The 13,695-nt window shown below is 37.2% G+C and overlaps 1 protein-coding gene across 1 annotated transcript; it reads right to left on the bottom strand.

Annotated features, from left to right (window-relative positions):
- Positions 1–8,998: 8,998 nt before the first annotated feature.
- Positions 8,999–9,962, bottom strand: LOC105185034 (uncharacterized). The gene is made up of 2 exons (XM_011144286.2): positions 9,780–9,962; positions 8,999–9,414 (listed from the first exon to the last, which is right to left on the bottom strand). Exons 1-2 carry the CDS (start codon positions 9,900–9,902, stop codon positions 9,196–9,198), a joined length of 342 nt encoding a protein of 113 aa, XP_011142588.1. The 5' UTR covers positions 9,903–9,962; the 3' UTR covers positions 8,999–9,195.
- Between the last annotated feature and the right edge of the window lie 3,733 nt (positions 9,963–13,695).

The raw sequence follows: 13,695 nt of genomic DNA, 5'->3' as shown, positions 1-13,695 counted from the left end.
TATTAGACTTTTTTACCTTATTTACCATCAAGAATATATTACTATAATAGCGTCTTAACTTTTATTAACTTATCAACCATTGGAAATTACAAAATTATTAAATTAATATCCATTCTTGTGTTGATCATTAATCTATCGTTTTGGGACATTAACATTATTCATAAACGAACGAAAATAAATAAATACATAAATAAATAAATATTAATACGACCATTCTTTCTTATAAAAGTTACTAAACGCTGACTGCGAATCATGAACGTTAAAAGAAAATATCGATTTTGTCACGCATGACACGCATAAATTAACATGAGAAATACATTTCTTTCGCATTCGTTCAGAATTGAATGGGCAGTTTGCTTCTGCGAAGTAAAAATCATAGAGCAATTCGGGAAATCGGTGACGTGAGAAATCTGTGTTCCGTTATTTATTCATAATGTTAGAAATGATGTAGAAACGAGCATTTACCTCAATGATGAACTCGTCGGTGACGGAGTGGTCGCCCGTTTTGCGTTCGCCGCGTTCGAAGTCGTTTGCTAGTATGCAGACAGCCATGAAAAGGCACAAAGCCGTGGTGAGCAAAGAGCGCATCTTGGATTCTTGATTTGTTATTGATGCACTTGTCAATGGAAACCTCACTGCACGACCAATGATTGCCGTCACTATTTATATACTGTTGGTATCAATGTCTTGGACTTATTTCTATGAAGTATCGTATCATATTAGCTCAAATGTTTCTGTCGCTTGATGCTGAGGTAACAACTTACGTAACATGATTTGTCTCTGTCTCTCACGCGCTTCTTCTTTGCACACGAATGCACACGCACACCTTTATCTTATCCTTGACGATAATAACGATGGACTACATTAATTATTGTATTTACGGACGAAACGCCTCATTTTTTTGGTCCCATTATTTTATTATCCATATAAGGCATATCGAAATGCCTGGTTAACAAAATTAATGTAAATCTTAGTACAAAGTTTCCGAGCAATTACTGTTTATCAAATCCTAATTAATAAAAACTGGCCAGTTTCTTGTGGTAGCCACCAGCTTTTCTTGGAAATTTTTCTATTCGCGTTTTCACCATGATAATTCAATCGAGTAACACGTCGTTTCGTATGATGCATCTTATTTACTTCTTTTTTCTATATATTTTGCCACATATCCACAGCAACCGTTACACACTCAGAACTTAAATTAAAACGTGTGTACGGCAGTCCTAAATACAAATTAATAATTTCTCTAAAGACTACTCCATCATTATCATTGTCAGCCCAGATTTCATCGTCGTTATCGGCAGCATTGTCATTATCATCGCATGTGTCACTTATTCTTTCTTTATTATTCATTTTCACCGGATGTAGTTGATGTCGTACTATGCCATATCGTAGCTCGCCGTATCGTTGTCTGCTCTCCCATTGTTTCTTCCGTTGTTGTTGGTGCCTCTGAAGTATTTTTCTTTGGATCTATGCAGTAACTTTTTATTCTTAACGATAATGAGTCACCCTGTTTTCCTGTTACCGTCATCTCTAAGGACCTTGTACCGACATCACCGGAATTGAGTTGAAAGTTAACCTCTTTGCCATTTGTATTGCTAATCTTAATATAGGTGATGATTTCATTAATCGGGCACTTTATAATGACTATGGCGGTCCTGGGTCTCGGCTCCCAACTCGGTTCCAAGGCTGCAATAAATATGCGACATTATTCTTAAATATCCATTCTTAAGTTAATCATTAACATATTGTACTTGAACATTAACGTACTTGTAAAGGAACAATTCCAAATAAATAAATAGATAGCGCAAATAAATAAATAGATAAATAAATAAATATTAATATAACCGTTTCCTCTCAAAAAAGTTATAAAACATTTGCTCACAATACGCGAGTGTTAAAGGCGAATCTCGACTTCGTCACGCATGATACGTATGAATTAATACGAGAAATACATTTCTTCTGCATTCGCTCAAAATCGAACGGGCAGTTTGCTTCTATAAAATAAAGATCACAGAATTATTCGGGAAAATCGGTGACGTGAGAAATCTTCTCTCTCTCCCTCTCTCTCCCTCTCTCTCCCTCTCTCTCCCTCTCTCTCCCTCCCTCTCTCTCTCTCTCTCTCTCTCTCTCTCTCTCTCTCTCTCTCTCTCTCCTCTCTCTCTCTCTCTCTCTCTCTCCCTCCCTCCCTCCCCTCCCTCCCTCCCTCTCCCTCCCTCCCTCCCCCTCCCTCCCCTCCCCCCTCTCTCCCTCCCTCTCCCTCCCTCCCTCCTTCCCTCCCCCCTCCCACCCTCCCTCCCTCCCTCCCTCCCTCCCTCCCTCTCTCCCTCCCTCTCTCTCTCTCTCTCTCTCTCTCTCTCTCTCTCTCTCTCTCTCTCCTTTCTCTCTCCTCAATCATGGTGTAGAAACGAGCATTTACCTTAATGATGTACGTCCATGAAGAGGTAGTCGTCCGTATGGCGTTCGCCGAGTTCGTTTGCTAGTATGCAGACGGCCGTGAAAGGACACAAACCCGCGGTGAGCAAAGAGCGTATCTTGAATTTTTGGTTTGTCGTGAATTTATTTGTCAACGGGAATTTCATGTTCGACTAATCGCCATCAGCATTTATATACTGTCGTTATCAATGTTCTGGGCTTGTTTCTATGAGATTTTGTATTATGTCAGCTCAAATGTTTCTGTCGCCTGCCGCTGAGACAACAACTTACGTAAGATTATTTGTCTCCGTCTTTGACAAGCTTCCTTTTTGCACATGAATGCACACCGACACTTTTAACTTATTTTTGACGACAATAACAATGGGACGCAGTAATTAATTATTGGATTTATGCGCAAGACATTTTTACTAGTCCCATTACTTTATTGTCCATTACATAAGACATATCGAAATGACCGTAATATAATTAATGTGTGGAAATGTCTTAGTAGCTTTGTGTAAAATCTACGAGCAATTACTGTTTGTTAAATCTTAGCTAGTAAAAACTGGCTAGTTTCTCGCGATAGCGACAAGTTTTTCTTGGAAATTTTTCTACTCGCATTCCATTATGATAATTGTACAATCTAGTGACACGTATGATGCGTCTTATTTATTATTTTCTATATATTTTCTATATATTAGTCACGTATACAGTTAGTAATCGTTACACACTAAGATCTTAAATTAAAACGTGTGTTCCGCAGACTTAAGTCTAAATTAATAATTTCTCTAAAGAAGTGCTTCTCTTTCTACTCCATCATTATCATTGTCAGGCCAGATTTCAGCGTTATTATCAGCAGTGCTGTCATTGCCGTTATTCTTTCTTTACTACTTATTTTCACTGGATGTAAATCAAATCATACTTTACCATATCGTAGCTCGCCGTGCCGTTGTCTATTCCCGCGTTATTTCTGCTGTTGTCGGTGCCTCTGAGGTAATTCTGTTTGGATCTATGCAGTAACCTTTCATGCTTAACGATAATCCGTCACCCTTTTTCCTGTTATTCTCACAGCTGAGGATCTTGTACCGACGTCACTCAACTTGAGTTGGAAGTTAACCTCTTTGCCATTTGTACTGCTAATCTTAACGTAAGTGATGATTTCATTAATCGATGGGCACGTCATATTGATTATGGATATCCTGGGTTTCATCAAACGGTTCGGAGGCTGCAATAAATATGTGACATTATTTTTAAATATGCACATTCTTTTGTTAACCATTAACATATTATACTGGAACATTAACGTATTTTTAAAAGAACGATTCCAAATAAATAAATAGATAGCGCAAATAAGTAAGTAGCGCAAATAAATAAATAATTGTTGGTACAACTTATTTTTTCTTTTTTTTCTTATAAAAGTTACAAAACGCTTGTTCATGATACACGAGCGTTAAAAGTGAATCTCTACTTTGTCACGCATGATATGTATGAATTAACATGAGAAATACATTTCTTCCGCAATCGCTCAATATCGACAATTTGCTTCTAAATAAAGATCACAGATGAGCCAGTCTCTCAAGGTAGCCGCGCTTTTCTTGGCAATTTTTCTACTCGCATTCCCATCATGATAATTGTATAATCGAATAACATGTCGTTTCGTATGATGCGTCAAATTTTTTTTCTATATATTTTGTCACGTATATATAGCAATTGTATACAGAATAATTCGGGAAAATTGGTGACGTAAGAAATTTGCTTTCCGCAGTCATGGTATATAAAAAATCATTTACCTTATAGATGGTTTTGTTGATGGAGAGGTAGTCGTTCGTCCATCGTTTGCCGGACGTTTGCATCGTGTTCGGAGTTGTTTGCTAGTATGCAGACGGCCATGGAAAGGCACAAAACCACGGTGAGCAAAGAACGTATCTTGGATTTTTGGTTTGTCGTGAACTCGCTCGTCAACTGAAAATTAATTTCACTGCTCGGCCGATGATCGCCGTCAGCATTTATATATTATCGTTATCAATGTCCTGGATTTGTTTCCATAAAGTATCGTTTCATGTTAGCTAAAATGTTTCTGTCACCTGACGTTGAGACAACAACTTACGTAAAAGGACATCGTCTTCAATCAGTCGGGAGGCGTTGTCGTATGTCGTATGCATTCGTACAACCTTGATTTTTATGCATCGGCTGTATAACAGCCTGCAAATAAAATTCAAGGCAAAAATTAAGGTTGTGCGCATGCGGTTGTAAGCAAATTAACTAACCGCAGTCGATAATTTTTCGGAATAATCGACTGTGGTTGGTGAATTTGCTTTCGTCTTACGACTAACGACTTATTGTAGGAGGCTTGTAAGATTATTTGTCAAGTCTCTGATGTGCTTTTTCTTTGCACTTGAATGCACACGCATCTTTATCTTATCCTTGACGACAACTTTGATGACAATGGGACATATTAATTATTGTATTTACGCACGACAGGCGTCTTTTCTTTTGTCTCATTACTTTATCATTCATTACATATGGCATATTGAAATGACCATTTAACATAATTAATATAGATTTTACAAGGAACATCAAAGTGTGTGTCTCTGATTTCGACGAAACTTGACATATTTGTAGATTAGCCAAAAATAAAAGATATCTTTTTATCGGCTTAGGTCTAAAGGGTGACTCTTCCTCAAAGTTTCATTCCGTTTATGCTGTCTCGATAACTATTGCAGATAGGAAAAAACTTTTTAAACAAAAATTATATGGTTTTTTATGAAAAATAAAATAGGCTTGATTAAGATAAAAAATATTTTTAACAGTTAACTAAATAACCATGTCAGGCTTAACTATTAATTTATTAAATTCATTATGTGAAGAAAAAAATTAGCATTTTCATTCTGAATCCATAGAATCCAAGAATAATATCAGCATTCTTTTTCTGATTTTTGCGGTTAATTATTAATTTTGCTTTCAAAACTTGTTAATTTTCCATATATATTTGCTATATATTTTTCCTTAAAATGTGCAGACACTCATATTCACAAAAGGCAACTCTTACAAAAATTTATTATTGGTTGTAATAAATTGACTAGTGATAATAAATAATTTTATTATTTACATAAATAATAAAATTATTCGTATGAGTAATAAAATTAATTATTATCACTAGTTTATTACTGTTAATAATAAATTTCTGTAGGTAAATGAGTTGCAGAAGTCACAAATGAAAAATAATGTTCGACAATCTGTTTATATATTAAGTTTATATTTATGTTTATGTATTATATATATATTAAGTTAATATAATATGTTAATGTAATATGTAATATATAATGTAATATATTAATGTAATGTAATATGTTAATGTAATATGTAATATGTAATGTAATATATTAAGGTAATGTAATATGTTTTAAATTATTTTTATACCTGCATTCATAACATGTAAGTAGATACTCATTATTTGTGTAGCGATGTAGCGATTAAGCGCTCGCGCATGTTGCTGAGTACTTTGCTTATGGTATCACTCCCACTTATAAATTGTAATACTCCTATAATTTAAAAATAAAGAAAACATATGTATATATATATATATAGATATATATATATATATTGTAGGAGTATAGAATATCCCGTGCATTTTGAGGCGTCGTGTCGTGGCAGGGGCGGGCCCTACCTCCTCTCCGGCCCGCTGGTCGGAGGCGCGTGTCGTTTGTTTTAGAGAGATCGGGAAGAGGCCCGAAGAGGAGAGTCGGCTTTTGTCAAGACCGCGAGAAGGGAGAAATAAAGAAAAGCTCCTTAGAGCATTGAGAGTGCATTTATTATTATTTGGAGAGAGCATTTATCTCTGTAGGGAGGAATTCCTACAGAATTCAGAAGTGGGATAACTCGTGTGATTCTCGTGACTAAATTCACGCATTATTGGTACGAGAGCGACTGTTGCTGTGTGCAGAAGCGTAGAAAAGGCTGTGTGCCGGTAGAATACGCTGTCGTGTCGCGAGTGCTAGTTAGTGCGTTTGTCACAACCAAAATGGCGAGTCAAAAATACACTGTCGCCCAACTAAAGGAACTATTGAGGGAAAAGGATCTTCCGACGGCGGGTAATAAGGCCGATTTGATCTTATGGTTACGGGAAAGAGTTCCTGGTATATTGGATGAAGCGTGTCAGGTATCTGACGAAGAGATTGATACGGGAGCGGATATCGGTTCACGTAGACCGATGTCGGGAACAGAAGCTCGAATTGACGAGGTCCACTCGAATCCTCATCAGGTAAGAACTCGCGAGGATGATTACGAGTTTCAGTTCATTCAGCGCGATGGAGACTTGTTGCGACGTGAGCTCGAGTTGGTGAGACGCGAAGCCGAATTGGAAGGCCGAGCAAACGCGAGTGACATCAGAAGCCCTGTTGCTAGCGAATATGGCGGCTACAACTTACGAATGATCAAGGACATGCTGAGTGAATTCGATGGCACCGGTAATGAGTATTGGAAATGGGAACGGCAGGTCGAATTCTTGCGCGACACGTACAATTTAGACGACCGTGCAACGAGACTGCTGATAACCTCAAAGCTCACGGGAAAAGCTTTGAGATGGTTCCACTCGAGGCCTGAACATATAAGACTAAGTGCCATGGATCTTATGATTGAGCTGGAATAGATGTTTCATCATCGCCCAAGTAAACTCACGCTGAGGAAAGAGTTTGAACGGCGAGTATGGCAAATGGGCGAAACGTTTAACGAATATTGTCATGATAAAATAATTCTGGCGAACCAAGTACCGATCGAGTGAAATTATTGACTATGTTATAGATGGTATACAGGATTCTAGGCTACAAGACCAAGCGAGGTTGCAATGTTTCGAGAGCACGTCGAAGCTTACGAAAGCTTTTGAAAATATTACACTGAGGGGTCATCCAAAACCCGAACGCAGCACTACGAGTAAGGATCCGATAAAACCGAGGAAGGATGTTAAGACAACAACACCTGAACGTACCGAGACCAATCCAGTGCAAAAGGGGACCATGAAATGTTTCAATTGCAAAGAAAAGGGTCATCGCGCAGCTGAATGCAGAAAACCACGAGTCTCTGGAAAAGCCAACGATCAAGTCAACGACTCGAAGGGCGAGGCGGCGAAACTGTCAGTAGAGACAAATTTGATTCAGAAGTCTTCTGATATCGAACCGTATGAAGTATCTGTCCGCTATAAGGTATCCGATAACGAAAGTGACGCGCGTTTATACTGTTTTAAAGCTATTGCAGACACCGGATCGCCGATTAGTTTGAAAAAGCCTAAACATGCACCGATTAATTGTTGTCTTCCCGTCGCGACACATGATTATCGATACAATGGCATTAATAATTCGCAGTGAAAATTACTAAGCACTTTTGAGAAGGATGTTAGCATAAACGATATAGATGTACATATTAAGTTTTTCGTTATACCTGATACTACGATGAATGCAGACGCGCTATTAGGAAGAGATTTCCTCTCGAATTCCGCAATAAAAGTAGAAATCGATGAGACACTACGGATCTCGCGGAATACGTTTAATTCTTCAAAAAAGGACGATTATCTGTATCAACTCGATCTAGAGAATGCATTACGCTATTCAATCAATCATGAAATACCGCTGACAAAGTCGATCGGGACGACCAACCCGTCAGGATGGACGAGTTGTAGGAGTATAGAATATCCCGTGCATTTTGAGGCGTTGTGTCGTGGCAGTGGCGCGCCCTACCTCCTCTCCGGCTCGCTGGTCGGAGGCGCGTGTCGTTTGTTTTAGAGAGATCGGGAAGAGGCCCGAAGAGGAGAGTCGGCTTTTGTCAAGACCGCGAGAAGGAAGAAATAAAGAAAAGCTCCTCAGAGCATTGAGAGTGCATTTATTATTATTTGGAGAGAGCATTTATCTCTGTAGGGAGGAATTCCTACAATATATATATATATATATATAAAGTCGGAATGAGAAATGCTAACTTTTCTCTCCATATAAAGAATTTGATAAATTAATAGTTGAACCTGACATGGTTATTTTGTTAACTGTTGAAAATATTTTTTATCTTAATCAAACCTATTTTATTTTTCATAAAAGACCGAATAATTTTTGTTTAAAAAGTTTTTTCCTATCTACAATAATTATCGAGATAGCATAAAGAAAATTAAACTTAGAAGGATAGTTTCATTTTTTAAACCTAAGTTATTGCGGATAAAAAAATATCTTTTATTTTTGGCTAATTTACAAATATGCCAAGTTTCGTTGAAATCGGAGACATATACATCGCGTATGTTCTTTGTTAATGCAAAGTCTCCGAGCAATTACTATATCTACTAAATCCAACATAGTAAAAATTGGCCAGTTTCTCGCGGAAGTGACCAGTTTTTCTTGGCAGTTCTTCTGCTCGCATTCCCACCATGATAATTATACAATCGAGTAATACGTCGTTTTGTATGAAGCGTCTTATGTATTTTTTTCTATATATTTAGTATATATAATAACCGTTACACATTCAGAACTTAAATTAAAACATATGTACAGTAGTCTTAAGTTCATATTAATAATTTTTCTAAAGAAGTGCTTCTTTCTTTACTTTGTCACTGTCATTTTCGTCAGATTTCGTCGTCGTTATCGGCAGTGTTATCATTGCCATTGAATGTGTTGTTTATTCTTTCCTTATTGTTTATTTTTAGGGTGTAGTTGGTGTCGTATTTTGCCACGTCGTAGCTCGCCGTGTCGTTGTCTATTCCCGAGTTGTTCATTCCGTTCTTGTCGGTATCTCTGGTAATTGTGTTTGGACCTATGCACCTATGCAGTAACCATCTACTTTTAACGATAATTCCTCACCCTCTTTTCCTCTTGCTATCACCATTAAGGATCTCATGCCGACATCATCAAACAGTTGAAAGTCAACCTCATTGTCATTTAGACTGCTAATCTTAACGTAGGTGATGATTTCGTGAAGCAACGGACACGTTACGGGGATTGTGACTCTCCTGGATACCAAAGAGAGAGCAGGCTGCAATAAATATGAGACGTTATTTTTATATATCCTTTCTTATGTTGATCATTAACGTATTTATAAAGCAACGATTTAAAATAAATTAATAGATAAATAAATAAATATTAATATGACCGTTCTTTCTCATAAAAGTTTCTAAACTTGCTGTGAATTACGAGCGTTAAAGGCGAATCTCGATTTTGCCATACAGGACACGCACGAATTAACACAAAAAACACATTTCTTCCCCTTGCATTCGTTCAAAATCGAATGGGCAGTTTGATTCTGCGCTGTACAGATTACAGAGCAATTCGGAAAAATCGGGAAAATCATGACGTCAGAAATCTGCATTCCTTTATCATGGTATGGAAACAAGCATTTACCTTAAAAATGGTCTTGTCGATGACGGAGTGATCACCCTCCTGTCGCTCGCCGAGGTTGAAGTCGTTTGCTAGTATGCAGACGGCCATGGAGAGGCACAAACCCGCGGTGAGCAAAAAGCGCATTTTGGACTCTTGGTTTGTCGTGAATTCACTTGTCCACGGAAACCTCACTGCTCGACCGATGATCGCTGTCAGCATTTATATATTATCGTTATCAATGTCCTGGGCTTGTTTCTATGAAGTATCGTATCATGTTAGCTCAAATGTTTCTGTCGCCTGTCGCTAAGACAACAACTTACGTAAGATCATTTGTCTCCGTTTCTACCACGCTTTTTTTTGCACACGAACGCACACGCACACCTTTATCTTATCCTTAACGACAATAACAATGGGCCACATTAATCATTATATTTATTTTAATTTAACAATTTAATTATTGTATTTTTATAATTATTGTCTTTAATTATTGTATATTTCGTCCCGGACGAAACGCGTCATTTTTTTAGTCCCATTATTTTACCATCTATTAAATAAGGCAGTGCTGGAAATTAAGTGAGCAGCATGAGCCGATTTCAAAGGCAACGCCCGCGCTTGCCCCACTACTTTTCGAAGCGCAGCGGCCGAGCCGCCGATCGCGCGTGAGACGCTTTGCCTCAGGAATGGTCTCATACGATATAAGATGAGATCGCACCCTCCATCAAACCAAAATTAAAATATTTATTTATCCTTAAAAAATAATTCTTACTCTCATTAATGATGAAATATTACGCTTTTATTTCTAATATATTAAATTCTCTTTAATAATAATATAGTGATGATAATAATTAAGAATATAATTATTAAAGTTTTCCAATAGATTTCCACATCACCCATGAGGTAGTATTGTTGATGCGTTTTTTTAATGGTTTCTCCAGTAGGCCTACTCCACTAAAAATTAATGAAAATGAAATATATGGCTCAACAGGAAAGCGAAATGCTAAATCGTGAGAAATATAAAAACGAAAGAGGAAGAATAAGTATAGCGCAAAATGACCAATTTTTATAAAAACATTAATTGGATTTTCTTAAAAAAAAAACGCACCAACAATAGTACCTCATGGGTGATGTGGAAATCTATTGGCAAAACTTTAATAATTATATTCTTAATTATTATCATCACTATATTATTATTAAAGAGAATTTAATATATTAGAAATAAAAGCGTAATATTTCATCATTAATGAGAGTAAGAATTATTTTTTAAGGATAAATAAATATTTTAATTTTGATTTGACGGAGGGTGCGATCTCATCTTATATCGTATATGAGACCATTCCTGAGGCAAAGCGTCTCACGCGCGATCGGCGGCTCGGCCGCTGCGCTTCGAAAAGTAGTGGGGCAAGCGCGGGCGTTGCCTTTGAAATCGGCTCGCGCTGCTCACTTAATTCCCAGCACTGACATAAGGCATATCAAAATGCCTGGTTAACATAATTAATGTGCATCTTAGTACAGTCTCCGAACAATTACTGTTTATTAAATTCTAGTAAAAACTGGCCAGTTTCTCGCGGTAGCCACCAGTTTTTCTTGGCAATATTTCTACTCGCATTCCCACCATGATAATTGTACAATCGAGTAACACGTCGTTTCATATGATGCGTTTTATTTATTTCTTTTTTCTATATATTTAGTTACATATACATAGTAACCGTTACACATTTAGAATTTAAATTAAAACATGTGTACATCAATCTTAAGTCCAAATTAATCATTTTTCTAAAGAAGCGCTTCTCTCTCTACTCCGTCGTTATCATTGTTAGCCCAGATTTCGTCGTCGTTATCGATAATGCTGTCGTTGCCATTGAATGCATCGCTTATTCTTTCTTCACTGCTCATTTTCACCGCATGTTGTTGACGTACTTTGCTATGTCGTAGCTCGCTACGTCGTTGTTTACTCCTGTGTTATTGCTTGCATTGTTGTTGTTAGTCTCGATGTTGTTGTTGTCGGCGGTTCTGAGGAAATTGTGTTTGGATCAATATATATAATAACCTTCTATTTGTAATCATAATCCTTCCCTATTTTTGCTGTTGCCATTATTTTTAAGGATGTCGTGTTGACATCATCTAAGAGCGAGAAACCTCTTTGCCATCAGTACTGCTAATCTTAATGTAAGAGATGATTTCGTTAATCAGGCACGTCACGTTGATGACTGTTATGGGCTCCCAAAGGTACAGAATCCGCAATAAATATATGTACAATATTATTCTTATATATCCATTCTGCATTGATCATTAATGTATTGTACTAAAAGAAATTCCAAATAAATAAATAAAAAGTGCAAATAAATAAACGGATGAATAAATAAATATTAATATGATTGTTTTTTCTCATAAAGGTTACTAAACACATGCTGTGAATCACGAGCGTTAAAGGCGAATTTCGATTTCGCCACATTTAACGCGCATAAATTAACATGAGAAACACATTTCTTCCTCCTGCATTCGTTCAAAATCGAATGGGTAATTTGCTTTTGCGAATTAAAAATCATAGAGCAATTCGGGAAAATTGGTGACGTGAGAAATTTGCATTCTCTTCTAAATTATGTTGTAGAAACGCGCATTTATCTTAGAGTTGACCCCGTTGGTGGCGTAGTGGTCGCCCGTTTAGCGTTCGCCGAGTTCGAAGTCGTTTGTTAATATGTCGAAGGCCATGGAAAGACAAAACTGCGGTGAGTAAAGAGCGCATCTTGGATTCTTCGTTTGTTGTAGATTCGTCTGTCTACTGAAATTTCACTGCACGACCAGTGATCGCAGTCACTATTTATATACTTTCGTTATCAATGCTGTTGCGTGTTGTATGATAGAGTGGACTGTATATAGTTGTGTCGGTTCATAATGATTTAATACGAATTTGCACAATATTGCGACTTTGCGTTTATTGTGTTGCTGCTACGCTGTTCTCGCTCTCACATCGTCATTCTTTGTCTCTCTGCCTATTATCGCCTGACCAATCACAGACAAAGCCTCTCGATCACAATTCTAAACGGAGCGCGCGTAGTTTGATTTGAAAACACATAAACGGAAACATAAAGAGTATCTATTCATTCATTCATTCATTCAATATATGGCTCTGAGCAGAGTTGTTATACTCCTTCTCCTACGCCAATCACAACGATTTTAGAAATAAAAGAGAAACAGGGACAACGCGTACGCAGTCTCCAAGATCAAAAATATGTGCAGTTACGAGAACCACATCCAACCGCCGTGAAGGCGAACAAAAGATTTAAAGAGTATCTAGTAAATATGCCTTGGGCTTGTTTCTATGAAGTATCGTCTTATGTTAGCTCAAATGTTTCTATTGTCTGACGCTGAAACAACAACTTACTTGTACCTGTATTCATAGTCGGGCCTTATATTTGAGGCCTCCTTATATCCATCTTTAGATGCTGCACGGATTATTTTATTGGCTACAGACCATTTGAAGATAAACTTAAGGAAGTCTTAAATATAAGGCCTGACTATGAATACGGGTGTTATTTAAGATCATTTGTCTCCGTCTTTGACGCGCTTCTTCCTTGCACACGTACACCTTTATCTTATCGTTGACGGCAATGACAATGGGGGCGCATTAATTATTGCATTTACTCACGAAACGCATCATTTCTTTTATTTCAATTATTTTAATATCCACTACATAAGGCTTATCGAAATGTTTAACACAATTAATATGGAACTTATTGCAAAGTCTCTGAGCAATTACTAAAGTTTGAGCAAGTACTAAAGTAAGTCCACTAAAGTTACTAGCTAGTAAAAACTGGCCAGTTTCACGCGGTAGCTATCAATTTTTTTTGGCAAATTTTCTACTCGCATTCCCACCATGATAATGATAATCGATTGTACAATCGAGTAACATGTCATTTCGTGTAATGTGTCTTATTTA

The sequence above is a fragment of the Harpegnathos saltator genome, unplaced genomic scaffold (genome assembly GCF_003227715.2).
Source record: "Harpegnathos saltator strain DR-91 unplaced genomic scaffold, Hsal_v8.6 scaffold91, whole genome shotgun sequence".
In the NCBI taxonomy this organism is placed as follows: Eukaryota; Metazoa; Arthropoda; class Insecta; order Hymenoptera; family Formicidae; genus Harpegnathos; species Harpegnathos saltator.
This window is presented reverse-complemented; position numbering and strand designations above follow the sequence as displayed.